We start from the raw sequence: 16,905 nt of genomic DNA, 5'->3' as shown, positions 1-16,905 counted from the left end.
CTGTGCTGCTGCTACAACTTCTAACACAAAAGTTCTGCCTCCATGAAGAATGGAGGCAGAAAAGATCCTCATGCCACCAGATAAATGAAGGGGGGAATGGTGGATAATGTCACTCACCAGCCAACCAGGGAAGGCAGAGAGGAGGGCAATGGTTGCTGCCTGTGATGCCAGGACAGCAGATCCTTGCAGGACACAAAAACCTCTTTTCTCCTCACCTTGCAATGTGCACTCTGAGTTGAAAGACAGCCTCAACTCAGCAAAACCCTCAAACTTTTGTCTTTTTGCACTTATGGAAGGAAAAACTCAAATCAGCCTAAATGGCCATGCTGAACTGGAGCCTCTGGCAAGAGAGGGTTTGTCTCTGGCTCAGACCCAGGTCAGACCCAGCTGAGCTGGGTCAGGAGGCTGGAAGGGACTGAGATGGAGCCACCTCTGCTGCCAACAGCACACAGGAGCTGTGCTGGCTGCAGGAGCCGCTCAGAACATGGGGACCATCATGGGGACCATTTCTTGTGCATCAGCTGTACTTGATGACAGATTTTCTGTAAATATGTGGGTTAACAGGTAGAGGACTAGGCTGCAGATTGCCAGTGCAACCATTAGGGCGTGGTCATGGATTCCTATCAGTGCTTCTATGATAGGTGAGGAAGCATCTTGGAAGTTGTGGGTGGTTGGCCACGTTTGGGTAGAGATGTGCTGGGTTTTCACCTGCAATTTAGTCTTGCAAGGCTGTGTGATTGTTTTACTAACATCTCTATATGAGGAAGAAGCATAAGTGAGCGAGGCTCAGGGCCAGCTCCAGAGCCTGTGGGGTCACCCTGGGGCTCCCAGACCCACCAGGCCCCAGGGCAGGCTCTGGCTCCTGCTCCTCTCCCAAAGCCTGGCTGTGGATCCCGCTCTGCTCCCGGCTCTCCATGGGGACACAGGTGTTGTGTGCCTGGAGCTCAGGCCCAGCTTACTCAACACACCTCCTCCTTCTCCATCTGCCAGCATAAACTTTCTCAACTTCAGACAAATACCACATTTCTTGCATCAGATCAAAAGCTCAGGCCAGGGACAATGGAAATGGGAGGATGATTTTCATCTTCTGGAGATGTTCGGTGTCAGAGGACGTTTTTTGGCTTGTAGTGGCTTTCCAGAACCCTGTTTTTGTTGTTCCCACTCATCAAAAAAAAAAGATTTCACAAAGGCAGCCTCCTCCCATCATCTGCTCACATTCCTGATGTCCTGTAACTAGGTAGGTGTTAGAAACAAGGGAAGAGCAGCTAGGCTTCCAAAGATTTAAAAGTTGATATGACAGAGCTCAGAATGCTTTTTTCTTTGGATAAAAATCCAGATGAATATTATTAATTAATAAACAGGGGATATTTAGTCTCTTGAAGCATTGGTGGAATTAACTCCCTTCCATCCCTCTCTAAAAAGGAGGAAAAGAAACTGCATGAATCCAACTCATCAGCTAAAAATTCCAGTGTAAAGTAAAATTCCCTTGATCTTGTGGAGACACAAGCTGATTAATAATGGTAAATTACATAACTTGTTGGACAGATCTTTCTTCATAGCAAATTATTTGGCAATATAAGAGTTTTTTAATCATTCATCAAGACAGATCTAAACAGGGAGTTTGACAAAACATGATGGGGAAGGTCTCTCTCTCAAAGTGGGACCTGTGAACACAAGGCTCCAGCACTGACACAAGTGCTTGGTTTCAAAAGCCAAAAGACATCCAGTAAGTGTCCACCAACATCTGAGGAACTGGCAGCCCAGAGAATCTGGGTGACTTCAAACTTAGAACATCTTAGAGGCTTTGGCCAAAGGGACAAGATAATTAATGCATGGAGAGGTTGTTGTATTGATAAATTATGAGGGGAACACTAGCTGATGTCATTGTAGTGACTCAATGCAGAGCAAAAGGTGAGGTTTGTGTCACCAGATAATGCATGGAATACAGAAACATGGATAAAGGCTTCCATCAGGTAGCACAGTCCCTGTTCTTTCTACAAAGAGACCAGATTTCCGAAATCAGGATGGAAAATGCAACTCTTTCCTCAGCAGGTACCCTCAGGAGGGGAATCAGGGCAGAGAAGACACAAAAGCCCAGCTGCCCTCCCAGTTCAGACCAAACACAGGCACTGTTGAGCAGCTCCTCAGACCCTGGAGGCTTTGCTTTAGAGAACAGCTGGAGGGAAGGATTGGCTGTGCTCCTGCAAGGCACCGGGGAGCTCCTCTGAATGTGCTCCCCAGTGGGATTTACTCTGCTGCTGAGACCCCAGCCTAACACACGAGCCAGATGGGGAGAGGATCCAGCAATTCTGTACACAAAGCACACAAGGGAGCTCAGAGTGAAATTAGATTCACCATTGTGCCTTTAAAACACCATATAAAAACACACGGGAGCTATAACCATCCACCCTCAAAACCACTCCTCTGCCCCAGGTGTTGCTGGGGATGTAGAAACACCAGGGATGTGGAACCAGCCCAGCCTGAGGTGAATTTAGTCTTGAGCAAGTGCCCCCTGTGCCCAGCAATGCCTTTGGGATCAGCTCAGGGGTCACCTCAAGCAGGCTCAGATGCCTCCAGTGCTCTTCTCCTCCACAGAGCTCTAAAAGCTGCTGGGAGAAAGCAGAACAAGGGAAAAGATGAGGACATTGGGCCTTTCCTGGCTTACCTCAGTACAAATTCAAAGAAAAAGGACCCAAAGTTGTTTTTATCTCATAGTGATACTTTACTTATGAAGCTCCCATAGAATTTCTGATTAGAATCAAGTAGAAATTCAAATCTTTGGACACCGAATTACAAAAGGATCTGATCACATCCCTTGGGCTCCTCACACACCTCCCTTGATAAAACCTACTGTTTGCCCAAAAATGTCTTTATCTTAAAAAATCCAAGCTTGTAAACAGTGTTCCCAGGTATTAAACACACCAAAAGTATCCCCTAATGTAGACATTGGACTTGCTTGGCAAACTTGAGTTGCGTGTCAGGAAAAGAGAATTTTGCGAAGTTATTTTATGAAAATATTAAATCCATTTGACTAAAAATGCCAAACTTGTAACTAAAAGACTTTGTGGGAGGGAATGGTGGATGAGGAGGCCTTTGCAGCCTTTTTGTTGTTCTGGCAAACGATTTACAGCATTGGCCAAACACATGGATCAGTCTTGGGGGACAGACTGCTCCTTCCATCCAACAGTGATAAGAAATAAGGTCCAAAAATCACTAGACTTTAGGGGGAAAGGATTTTAACCATCATTCTGAAAGACTGCAGGATGCCCAAATGAGAGAAGGGTCAGCACCCAAACTGCCTCATCATCAGGATTATTGCAGAGCAGCTAAAAACAGGAGATGGATGCAAAGTTACACAAAATTCAGTTTGCCGACCCAGTTTTGATTCGTGGTTCCTCCTTGTAAGAATCAGTTAGAAAGCTGGATTTTATTCTTAGGGATATTTGAGTCACTAAGTTACTCAAAACTCAGCATTAAATTAGAAATTTTACAGGGATTGATTCCACATTGTTACTGCTACCAGAAACCAGCCAGTTATTACATAGCAACCTGTGAAACAACCCAAATTCTTCTTAAATTCAATGTACTGCTGGAGAAACAGATTCTGCACAGAGCCATTAGGAAAAAATACTAATACTAATACTAATACTAATACTAATACTAATACTAATACTACCACCTTCCTGTTCAGATAGGAAAGGAAATACCTGCTCATAGCTATCACATACAGAACATGGAAAATCCATGGAAATCCTTGAAGTATCAAGCAAGTGCTCATGTCCACCCTGCAGAGGCAGCAGCAGCCTCCCAGCCAGGCAGCTCTGGTTCCCCTCCCAATCTCTCTGCCATGTCACAGCACCGTGAAACATTTGCTATCTTCCAAATATTCCTCCCCTCCAGCAGGGAATTGTTTTATTGTCTATCAGAGAAAGGAAAGACAAACCCCATAAAACATCCCAGACAGCTGCCAGTATTTAATGTAACAGCCTGGGAAAAGAGAAATACAGAAACATTTCATACAATGATCCAAGTTATGATGTTTTACCATCCAAAGACAAGGTAGTGAAGGTGCTGTTGGTGATCTCTCCTAAATAAATGGGCTGATTTCAGAAAAATAGCAATGAATTGATCAAATTCTTTGCACTCTACAAAGATTTTCTTTAAAACCTTTCAGAATCTTCTGTGGGGGGGGATCACATTACAGGGGCTGTTTTCATGCAAAAACTATGCATGTCATTTATCAATCACACAATGAATCAATCAGACACTGGATGTGTAATGCTATCTCCAGGCATTAAAGCTGGAAGTGAAACGCCACGAGCTTCACAAGAGCTGTGTCAGGAGATAAAGCTGGCTTAGATCAGCTCAGATCAAGTACTGCACTCCAACTCCAGCCCAAACCTGGGATTAATACTGCCCAGAGCTCTGTGGTGGTGCTTATTTAGAGAGAATAGGAGAGGAAAATGAGCAGGAATTTGTGTGCAGCTGCCTGCAAATCTGCCTGCAAATCTGCCAGCCCCACTTGCAGTTCTGCCTGCATCCCTGCTCCCTTTCCAGCCCTTCCTGCAGCCCTTCCAGCCCTGCTCCCTTTCCAGCCCTTTCTGCCATGGGCAGTGCTGTTTGCACTCCCCAGGTTTGTCTGGGCTCAGTCCTGTGATACAGGAGGGCAGCACCAGGCTCAGGAAATTCAGGAAGGGCTGAAAACACTTCCCACTAAGGGGCTGTGCTGGCTGGAGTGAAACTTTGCTATGAAATAAAAGCAGAGTTTGCTCTTTGGGAAACCTTTGCTATGAAATAAAAGCAGGGTTTGCTCTTTGGAAAACCTTTGCTGTGAAACAAAAGCAGGGTTTGCTCTTTGGGAAACCTTTGCTATGAAACAAAAGCAGGGTTTGCTCTTTGGGAAAAGAAAGCAGGGTTTGCTCTTTGGGAAACCTTTGCTATGAAATAGAAGCAGAGTTTGCTCTGCTGTCCCACCAATGATGCTCTCATGGGGTCGGGGGTATTGTGGGGGTGTAAACTCAGATGTCACAGGAGATAAAAAGGGTTGGCATGTTGGGGCTTGGGGAAGGGGTGCTTTTCTTCCAGTCCACAGCATTTCTTGTCCTGGAGCCCAGGGTGGGCACCATCCTCCCTGGCACAGGTGCTGTGCCCTGTACATTTCCAGCTCAGCACCATCAATCAGGCTCAGAACTCTGGCACTCAGTGGGGCTGGTGAGCACATGAGCTCCATCCTGGGGGGACAATGTGGCAGCTGGGAACAGGAGATGAGGATGGAGCCTGATTCCATCTGCCCTCACCTCCCTGCCTGCAGAAACCCCTCCTGCAGGCACAAGGACATCCTGGGGCAGCACAGCAAGGTGTGAGGCACCTGAGGATTTGGTTCTGCTGCAGCTGAGCCATGGCTCAGCCTCTCTCCTCCCCAAGGGCAATAAAAGCACTGGTCCCTAATGACTCGTTTTTCATTCCATTTGCTCTGTGTTTATTTTTGCTTCTCACCTTCTGATCCAACTCTCATATTACTAAAATCAGAGGGTTGCTTTTATTACCTCATTTGGACACTGATCTTACAATTTGGATGAACTAGCTCACCCTTGTAATAGGAAAGATGAGACCATTGCTGGTTTTATCCCCATTTTTAGGGGGGCTGCTATAAAAGCTGAAGAGGAGTGGGAAAAGAAGAAATCTCAGGCTGTTTTTTCCCCTTGCCATGCCCTGAGCTCACCTTGGTCATTCTGGGCTGAAATTCAAAAGAGCAAAAGCAGCAAAGTGCCTCAACTTCAGCTCCCTCCAGAGGGAGCAGCACTGTGGCAGGAAAATCCAGCTCTGCTTGTGGGGAAGATGAAATTCCATATCTGCCTTTGCAGAAAAAACCTGCAAAAATCCAGTGGGAAACAGCCTCTGGCACAGGCAGAGATGTGTGTGCCCATCCCACCCTTCCTGGGCTCCTCAAAACAGCTTCAGGTTGTTGTGGTGAAATGGGACATTACAAGAAGACAGTGTGGACAGCTGAGAGACAACTTCACATTCAGACCATCAAACAGGAATCTTCCTCCAAAATCCAGAGCAGGAATGCAGACACCACCAAACAAACATAAGCACCTTTTAAATGATGCTGGCTATTGTTGAACAATAACAACTGAGTTCATTAGATTGCTACAGAGATCAAACTGAACTTAAATTAACCTTGAAAAAAGGGGGAATCAGCACATTTCTCCTGTGTACAGCACCAGCAGTTGTGTGCTGTTGCTTCACTCTCTCTTTCATTGCTACAGTCAATTTTTGCAAAGCATCCACAGCTTTTCAAACAAAGTGGAAGCCAAAAGATTGATAAGGACCTTGCTGGGCTGTGCTGCAGAAGGTCTCCTTGCAGACACATGGTCTTTAGTACTTCAAAAAGGAAGGCAATAACTCATTTTCCTCTGTAAAAGTGAACCCTTTTGATGAGCCTTGCTCCCAGCTGGGTCTGTGTGGGAGCAGAGGGAAGTCAGGAGGGAAACCATCACAGCCACAGCACCAAGTGCCTGACTGCAGCACTAAATCAGAGACACAGCACTCTCTGCCTGACTTCCCAAAGGGGTCTGGGCAGGTGGAACCTCCTTCCCCCTCCCCAAAGTCCTGCCAGGCCCCAGCTGAGCTGCCATCAGCCATTACACCTTGTTACCTGTGCAAACCCAGAGACCTGGGATATTTCTCTGTCTGCTCTGGGGTGCCCTGACCCACAGGGGAGCACTGACTTTGACCCTCATTCATGGAGAAAGTTTCCTAAACTCCAGAATAGACTGGAATCCACAAAAGTGTGAAATAGATTATGGAGAGCAGTGTAGGTGTATCACTTGGTGAGAAATTGAGGTTTTGGGATTTTTAGTGTGTTGTGGATGGAAGCAAGATGGAGGGCACGGTGTCGTCCTGGGTTTCTTCTTCTTCCTTCTTCTTCCTCCTTCTCCATGGGTTTGAGTGGCATTTTGTAATTGGGTGGAAAAGTCAGGATTGTGGGCTCTTTGGGATCAGTTATTGGGTTAAAAGGGAAATAATCCAGGTGTCAGTTCCTAATTGGACAGCTTAGCTTTAAAAGCCCTTGTACCAAGAGATTGTTGGCCATTTCTGTGGTGCTTTTCCAGCGTGCTGAGCCTGGTGTGGACAGTGTGCAAAACTCTAGATAAGGTAACAATAAACAAGAACCTGAAGACTGAAAAGATCCAGTGCATCTCTTTCCTGACACAAAACCACTCCAGGAGAGTCAGGGGAGTCCCTGGGAGGGCCCAGGCAGAGTCCCAGAAGTTGGGAATCAGCAAAGGTACCCTGACAGTTCCCACAGCAGTGCTGAGCAGCACAAGGCAGCAGAGGAGGAGTGATAGCAGGACAGGCAGGACAGACAGGACAGGCAGGACAGGCAGGACAGGCAGGACAGACAGGACAGGCAAGACAGGACAGGCAGGACAGACAGGACAGACAGGACAGACAGGACAGGCAGGACAGACAGGACAGACAGGACAGGCAGGATAGGCAGGACAGGCAAGACAGACAAGACAAACAGGACAGGCAGGACAGGCAAGATAAACAGGACAGACAGGACAAACAGGACAGACAGGACAGACAGGACAAACAGGACAGACAGGACAGACAGGACAGACAGGACAGCCTCTGCTTGTCCTTTTCCAGTCACCCAGACAGAGAAAATCCTGGACAGCAAAGCAAGGTCCAGCTTGGGAGGGAAGGGCTGATTCACATCTCTCTGAGGCCAGGCCTGTGGCTCACCTGCACTCAGGACTGCACACACAGGGGTCCCTCTGTCCTGTCCCTCTGTCCTGCCCTGCAAGAGGACCCCCAGCTTTGAGGAGGCTCCAGACTTCATTTCAGCACAAACAATTCCCAAATTACCATAATATCATGTACTGGCCTCAAAAACACCACACAATCACCACCTCCCTCCACAAAGGTTTCTCCCTAAATTCTTTTATGTCATTGATAAGCATCAGTAAATGAATAATAACAGCAGTAAATGCCTTAAAGGGACCAAAGCATGATAAGTAGCAGCCAGGAGTGGGCTGCCACAGGAGGGACCACAGATCAAAGGGGAATGCTGACTCAGCTGCTTTGTTGCTAGACTGGAACAATTTATCTGAATCCCAGTAGGTAGAAATTAAAACTATTTGTAGGGGAAAAAAAACAAATTCACAATGTGAAGGTCTCCCCCTAATATTTGTCTCCACTAAAGTATGTATGAGAGCCTCCCACCCTTCAGAAAAGGGATAAAAAAAGCAGGACTGGATTGTACTTGAAGAAATACAGCAGAGCAGAGGGAGGGCAGGTGGGACAGGCAAACAGTGGTAAATAAACATGATGGCAACACTTGGCAAGGTGTTTCTGAGGTCTGAGCAGGATTTTGGAGGAGCTGGGCTGAGGCAGGGATGCAGCCATGTGGGAAGGGGAAGGAAGGAGCAGGGCGAGGGGCAAACAGTGCCTCATGTTCTGGGACACAGCCACTGCCACGGAGAGAGGAGGAGGCACTGATCAATCCAGGCCAGCCAACTCGATGTGTTTTTCGCCAGAAACTCTTGGAAATGTTGGTGGAATAGAATAAAGGCAGCTCCTTACCTTGGCCTCCAGCGTGTTCAGCCTCTCGCTCATGTCAGCCAGCCTGGTGCAGTTCATGCACTCTAGAGAGAGCAGAACACACTCATGTCACAGAGAGAACAAAACACAGCCATGTCACACTGCCAGCTGCTCTGTGTGCTCACACACAGCTCCAGGCTGATCCCTTTATCCAGGGCTCATGGAAAAGTGAGTCAAGATCAGTTATGGAGCAAAATAAATATTCAAATCCAGTGCGCAGCTCACCAGGCACGTTACATGAACCTTGTTTGGGGATGTTCAGTGGGGCAGAGTGTGAAATGAAGGTCCCAAAATGCAGAAGGTAGATGAAATAAAAATCAGTTTTAAGATTTTTCATGCTGCCAACCAGCATGGCCTGCTGTCATAGACAGAGACACTTATCCTGCCACTGGTGCACGCTGGTGTGGTGGTGCAGACAACTTTTATGAAAAATCCTTTCTTTAGGATTTTTTCTCCTGAGAAGCTGAGAGGCCTCAGGAACAAAATGTAAACATTGATTATCTGCTGCTGTGGAATGCAACAGGTGCATCTGTGATTGGCCCATGTTGGATGTTTCTAATTAATGGCCAATCACAGTCAGCTGGCTCTGACTCTCTATCCGAGACACAAGCCTTTGTTATTCATTCCACTCCTTTTCTAGTCTTAGCTAGCCTTTTGATTAAATCCTTTCTTCTATTCTTTTAGTATCATTTTAATGTAATATATATCATAAAATAATCAATCAAGCCTTCTGAAACATGGCGTCAGATCCTCATTTCTTCCCTCATCCAAGAACCCCTGTGAACACCATCACAGAAGTATTTAACTCTTGTGCTTCCACAGGGCTGGGAATGTTGTCCCACAGTTCCTGAGCCCCTACAGACTGCTCAGGTGCAGCTGAGGCTGCAGGGATGCAGAGGATGGTGGGGAAACCCAAAGGTTCTCTATGGCAAGGAATGGGTGAACATGGATTCTGCCCTGAGGGAACACCCCAATATTTGAGCTCTGCTGTCCCCCCAACAAGATTTGTCCCCTGTTGCACAAGGCCCCCCAGGGGACCTCTCCACTCTCCATCCCCAGTCTCTTGCTGGCTCTGTGGAGCACATTGCCTGCCCTGGTGGCTCTTAGCCATGCAAAGATTTGAGTGCATGGCTTGGAAGAACAGGAAGCTGGGCTGTTCCACCCACGTGATTTACAGGCTAAAAAGATTGTTTGAATGCTAACAGCAGCCCACTGCATCCACTTTCCAAAGGAATTCTCACACTGGCCCTCTGTGAGGAGCTGTGTAGCTTCCCAAAGGAGCCAGACATAGATTTTCCCCCTCATAATATACAAAGTTCTGCAGAAAAAGCATCTGATGCTTCAGGAACACTCAGATGGAGGGATTTCCTCACAGGTCAATACTGACATGGACTTTATTTTTATTTTCTGCAATAGATCTTGGGCAATCTCTTTTGGCTTGAATGGACCCATGAACATGCAAGTGCCATAAGTGCACTGTCCTTTGGGGAAGGAAATGGATGAGGCTTGTTTGGTCTGGATCTGCTTGTGGTGTGTGAAACAGGGAATTGGTTCCTGTATGGAACTGGCTTCAGGCTTTTGATCTTGCTCATCCCCACAGAAAGATAAGAGTGAGTAAATCCAGTGCTCCCAGGAGCCAAGAGAGGCACCAGATGTGTTACAGAGCAAATAAAACACAGAGTCCTATTCTCACTTCTGCTGGCTTGCAGATATCAGTAACTCCCACAGGTTTAGAGAGACTGACTTGAACTGCCTGGAAACCATCTCTGAGATGGACTGAGCACTTCAGGTCCCTCTGGAGAGCTCAGCTCATTAAAAAAGGTGTTTGTACCACCCCTGTGCACAGGGATGAATCAATCAGCTCCCCAGGGGAAGGACAGGCTTCAGAACCAGCACCAGTCCAGCAGCTCTTTCTGCTCTTGAAGAGCATCTCAAAGAGCCCTCTCAGGTGCATTTGCAATAGGAAAGGTTTGATTGAAATGGACACAGTAACAGAAGAGGAAAGAACCCAGCAGTGTCACTGCATGTGATATTTGTACTAATGTGATCTTCATGTCAGTGATGTTGAAACAGCCTGGGTCAGAAATAGAACTACTTAAATTCAGGCTGGATTTGATCTCTGACCCTTTCTGTTGTGAAATGCCTGGAAACCCAGATCCACACCCAAGGTACTTAGACTGGGCCCAAAAGACATTTAAATAATCCAGAAAGTGGATATCTTCATGCAAAAGACCTTACTAAGGCAAGAGTCCTGCCAACAAATCCATGTGACATTTATTTATCTGACCAACAGGCAGACAAGGCTTTGGAAGGCAGAGATGAATGCTCAGGGCTGCAGAACTCTTCAGGGGCTGGAATCCACAGCTGTCCTTGCAGGAACACTGAGAATGGTGGTGACAAATCAAGCTAATAAATATCTTCCCTGAGCACGATGCTCTGAAGTATTTAGTGTCTGATCTTGATGGCTGCTGGTTCCAAGGCCTGGCACTGTGAAGCTGAATTTTCTGATCAGGGTGGAAGCAATCTGTGTTACTTAGAAGAGTTTGAGAATCTCACATCATTATTTCTCATGGAACAAATATAACACTGGGGCAAATGCACACACTCTCTGACCTGGGACTGCAGAGCAGACGCTTTCCATATCTGCAGAAATCCATCACTTGTTGCTACACAGAACCACAGTTTATTTCTCTTCTATTCCTAGTTGGCAGATTTGTATTTTTCCAGCTAAACTCTGAGAAAGGAGTTGTGATTTCACTCTACGAATCCCAACCTCAAAACACATGGTAGGATTTGTTTTAGAAATATTCCAGCAGGGAGGATAAATAATTGAGATAATGAACATGAGACAGTACCAGCATATCCTGTGACACCCAGTCTGTCTCCACAATAGACTGTCCCAGCACATCTCTCCCTTCCCATTCCTCCTTTCAGCTGGAATGCAACTGCAGGAATGGAAAATCCTAATGCAGAGAAGAGATGGAAGACTTCACATGCTGGAAAATAACAACCAAGGTACTCTGTACCAGCTGTGACCCCCTTAACCCTGACACAAAAGTTGATATTTCAACCCATCTTTGATTAAAGATCAGCCTCCAGTGCTGCAGCTTTGCCAACAGGAGATGATCTGAGCACTCCAGATCTGAGCTGAGCTTCCAGTCTGGATACACCCCTGAGAGTGACCTAAAGCAGAAGGTGATGACTTCAGGTTCCTTGTTAACCTGGCACTCCTGCTTTGTTAACCTGGAATTCCTGCTTTGTTACCCTGGCACTCCTGCTTTGCATAATTTCATTATTAAATAGTTGCACACTTCAGTTTCTCAAGCCTGGAAGCCCCACAAGTCTTCAAACTCCTCACTCAGTTCCTAACAAGGACAGTGTGGTAACTGCCTGATACCAGCAGGGCTCTGATGATTTCAGCACTGTTATCACAGTGGCACTGGGGGCAGTAAAGGAGGAACCAGCCCAGCTTTCAGCATGGGGCACAGGTCAGTTTTGTGTGAAAAGGCAAAGAAACCTCCTGGCACCTCTGCCCCATTTCTCAGCTCTGACAGCCCACACTCATTTGTACACCCAGAGTCTCTGCAGAATAGTAAAAGAGCTTTTGGTTTCCCCACAGCCAGATGCTCAGTAGATATAAATTGCACAGCTCAACTGAAGTCAAGGGATCAAGGCTCTGTCTCTCTTTTTCTTGATGGATTGCTCCAAAATTTGTGTTTCAGAGGAGGTGGTTTATAGCATATGAAAGGGGGGAGAATTCTGGAATCACAAAGCCTTTGTTTAAACAAATAAAGTCTTTGCAGCCAGTTTTTTTTTTCAAGACCATATTTTGCTATTACAAGAAACTTCAACCTTGCAGTGCAATGGGGCATAGCACACAGGCAGGCCCAGGGACTGAGAATCACATCTGCAGCTCATGCTTCAACCTGCTCAGACTCCAAACAAGGCACTTCCCCCCTCCCGGGATCACTTTCCTTTCATCCATTGTTAGCTTCATGTAAAAGCTTAATGTAAATGATCCAAGGTCAAAGGATGAAAAAGGACCAAATGTAACATATATGCAGAGAAACAAATAAAATATTAATTTTTGTGCCACAATTTGACTGGCAGCTCTTCCCCGTCCATCTGATCTAGTCCAGCACTTCCATTGCATGGCCATGCACAAAGAGAAGAGGCTGGGTGATCCCAGGGCAGGGCAGCAAACCAGAGCTGCCAACAGCCCATGCTGGAGCTCTGGGGAGGCAACAGCAGCTCCATGGAACTGAACACAACAGCTCTGAGTGTGCAGCAACTGCAGCATCAGCTCCTGCAGCGCCACAGCCACAGCTCTGCCCTGACACATCAGTGACACAGCTCAAGAAGGTCCAGCTGCAAGAACATTTTGTCTGTCAAAGCAAGCAGGAGAGCAGTTTTTCTCAGCAGACACCTTCCCCCAGGACAAGTTCAGAGCAGTCTCCGAGCAAATCTGGAAGAACTCAGCTAAATTCATCCAGTGCACCATGTTTCTTTGCAAAGAGATGAACTCAAAACTCCCAAGGGAAATAGGAAGCACCATTAACTCTGTGATCACCCAGGATCTCATGCACTGATGTTTTATTGGACACTCTTGAGAGAATCCACCAGACCACTGACCCTTCCATCTCCTTACTGCCACACACATTGGACACTTTAGCCAGAAAAAGAGCAGTGACACTTTCTGACACTGGCACAGGAGGAATTTCAAGTCAAATTCCACAGCAGAAATATGAACATGGATCTTCTGTGCCTACCTAGGTGGCCCCAGCTGGGGGACAGCCAGCCTGGGCCTGCATCTCCACCTCTCTTTAATTTGTCTGATTTGACCCTTCCAGCCTTTTTACATGGTTACTGAGTTTCCTTAAGTAGTTTATGTTCTGGCCCTTTGCAAAAGCTTTCGCCAGTGCCTGTGAAGGATAGCAGGCCCAGGCCATAAATCACAGCCAACCTGGGATCTGTTTTTTCAACACATTTCCTTTAATGAGAGTCAGATGTTGTCTAGATAGGCTTTATTAATTGTGCTTGTTTAGAGCAGGCTGTGTGTGACTGGGTTTGAGCAGTGAAAGGCTGACAGCAGGCAGGGAGGGGATGGACACCTCTGTCACCCAGTAGCCTCTGGCCTGAGGAGCAAAGGCTCAGCAATCAAAGGGAGGGAAGGGCTCTGACCCTGGCCACAGCTCCAGTCCCAGTAAAGCCAGAGCAGGAGCTGTTTCTGCAAGGGGAAGCTCTCTGAGTTTTGTTTAGTGTAGGATTATTAAGACTCCACTGCTCTGTTTTTACTGCCCTGATATTTATTTGCTGTGTGCATTGTAAACCACAGAACATCCTCAGCTGGAAGGGACTCAAAGATCATCCAGTGCAGCTCCTGGCCCTGCACAGACACCCAACAATCCCACCCTGGCATCCCTGGAGTGGCGTCCAAGCTCTCCTGGAGCTCTGGCAGCCTCGGGGCTGTGCACTCACTGCCTCTTCTCCCAACACTTCCCATGTCCAGCTGCACCAAATCTGTGTTCTGGCAAACCTTGCAGGCTCCATCCTGGCCACAGCCTCGCCTTCCACCCTGCATTTACACTTCTGTTCACTCAGGACTGGGACTCTGATCCTTTGGGTTCCTTCCTGCTCAAACCATTCTGTGATCCAGGTTTCCCCCCTGCATTTACACTTCTGTTCACTCAAGGGTGAGACTCTGATTCTTTGGGGTCCCTCCTGCTCAGACCATTCTGTGATCCAGGTTCCACTCTGGACTGGCAGAGCCCCACAACATCTCACTCATCCTGCTCATCAGCACAATTAAAACATCTCCCACATCAGGAACCTGGAGCTCAGAGCAACTTAAAGATGGTATCTTTGATCAAAGTGGGTTTGTTCTTTCCCACAGTTTTCACATCAGGATTTTGCAGGCTGGATTGTTTTATCTTCACCTGGAAATTGTGAGTTATTAGGTTGCCTATCAATATGAAACAGAACACCTCCAGAATATTTCTGCCTTTTTACCTTCATTCCAGATAATTCACCATCTCTGCTACGAGACCCCAATCACTGCCAAAATTCCCCCATTTGCAATGTCTCTCATATCTCTGTTATAACAACCCTTCCCCTTAACTTTACTGGCTATCTTTAAAAAGCAGCTCAGATTTCCTTTCTTATGAGAACTGCTATCTGATCCTTTTCCTCTTGTAAAGTGTTCATACTTCATTTTCATGTCTACTTTCTTCTTTCCCTTCTTAAAGAGGAAAAGGGGTTTTTTTTCCCATAACCAAACAATAAATGTTTTTTCATTATCAGGATATTCAGTGATTTTGAAATGTCTGTAAGGAAAACCTCAGCAAAACCGAGTGAAAAGCAAGTTTACCACAAAATGCAAATTACTCCAAGTTATTGGAGTAAAAACTACAATTCAAGAAGCTACACAAAATTTGGTACATTGTTGCAAGTGAAAAAATAGGTGAAATTTTTTAAAGTTTTGCAATATTATCTCTAGGGGTTTTTATTAAATTATTTTTCATACCTTCTGAATTAAATGTTTCAGCCTTAAGTTTTGAATAGCATTTTTTTCAAATCTCGCTTAAAGTAAAAATAAATGAATATATTATACAGTCTTAAGTGAAAATAAATGGTTTTGTTTGGGTCAAAAGAAACAATTCTGGTTGACCCAAACCCATATTTTAGTTATTACACTGTGTCAAAACCTGAAATTTTTCCATTTCAGATTCTCCCAAATAATTTTGCTTTCCTTTTTTTTATTTTTTATTTGGCAAATCAATTCAAAACCCCTCCATTATACCCAGGTCTATTCTTAAACACTCACCTTGTTTTATTTAAGATTTCACACATGCACATTCCCACCCCAGTCACTAATTTTATCCACAGTTCCTCTCAGCCTGGGGATTTGTGCTCTTCCCCATCCTGCTGGTGAGGCTGGTGCTCTGTCAGCATTGGGAATTTGATCAGGATCATTCATTCACAGGGAATCCTCAGCTGTGAGATCCATGTCCAATCCATCTCCATCTGCCAGAGGAACGTTTAGCAGGGAATGGCTGGGTTTTGATGCAACATTTTTGGATAGAAATGCATCATCTTTATTTTTACAAGGACATTTCACTAACACACCCTGACTGAAGTTACCCTGAAAACAAAGATTTTATCTGTCCAGCATGTTTGCTAAAGCCTTGCTGACTGGAGCTGCTGATCCTGGAGCTCCAAGTGATGCTGGTGGCACTGGAGCTACTCAATAATTTTGATATTGCACCAAACAAACCCTGCCCTGGTTCACAGGGCATGGCAGCAAAGCAGACAAAGCAAATAAAAGGACAGAAAATAAAGAAACAAAGGTAGGAGGATGATATGTATCTAGAAACCTCTCACAGCAAGACAAATCTAAACTAGATTGAAAGTTCCCAGATTTAAAGAGGGATTCCACAGGTTTTCCAGCCAAGGAAGATGGGGGCATGATGTCTACAGGGCCTGGGGCTCCTTCCCAGGGAAAAAACTACAGTGAATCCAGCCCTATGCCAAAATCCCATGTTTGATCCCACCATCACTGAGCTGAACTAATTTCTCCTCAATCCCTGCTCTATGACATGGAGAGAAACTTCATGGGCCCCAGAGAAGAACACACACAAACTCCACTACACTCAAAATTTCATCTCACATTGAGATGGCTTCACATCCCTCACAAAGCAGACTGCAAGTTCAGGGACATGGACCAAAGCTCGCCAAAACTGATCCATTCAAATCCCAGAAAGAGAAAAGAATTTCTTACAAACACTCTGAAAAGGAGGTATCATCAAATGAAATGCAACTGAAGGAAAATCAAAAAGAAAATCAGGAGTTTTAGTGACTACAAGAAAGTGTTCTGGGAGAAAATGAGGTGCAGTGCAAAGGAAGCTGAGGGCAGGATGTCTACAGGGCCTGGGGCTCCTTCCCAGGGAAAACACTACAGAGTGCAGTCCTCACTATGCCAAAATCCCATGTCTGATCCCACCATCACTGAGCTGAATTCATTTCTCCTTAATCCCTGCTCTATGACACAGAGAGAAACTTCACGGGACCCAGTGAAGAACACACAGAAACTCCACTACACTCAAAACTGCCTTTCACATTGAGATGGCTTCACATCCCTCACAAAGCAGACTGCCTCTCCCTGCTGGGAGAAGCAATCACAGGGAAAATGCAGTCAAAATATGGTGCAGTGTAAGATGAAATAAGGAAGCAGACAGGACAAAAGGAAACATCTGAATGAGGCTCACAGTGAAGTCTGCGGGGACTCTCACAATA

The 16,905-nt window shown here is 46.0% G+C and overlaps 1 protein-coding gene across 1 annotated transcript in view; it reads right to left on the bottom strand.

Moving 5' to 3' along the window:
• Positions 1–16,905, bottom strand: part of COL26A1 (collagen type XXVI alpha 1 chain) — a 166,209-nt gene that overhangs the window by 33,055 nt on the left and 116,249 nt on the right. Inside the window, exon 5 of the mRNA XM_058817935.1 lies at positions 8,596–8,657. Within this exon, the coding sequence (XP_058673918.1) occupies positions 8,596–8,657 (62 nt within the window). The remainder of the gene's footprint in view (positions 1–8,595; positions 8,658–16,905) is intronic.

This window comes from Ammospiza caudacuta, chromosome 20, assembly GCF_027887145.1.
Source record: "Ammospiza caudacuta isolate bAmmCau1 chromosome 20, bAmmCau1.pri, whole genome shotgun sequence".
Lineage (NCBI taxonomy): Eukaryota > Metazoa > Chordata > Aves > Passeriformes > Passerellidae > Ammospiza > Ammospiza caudacuta.
This window is presented reverse-complemented; position numbering and strand designations above follow the sequence as displayed.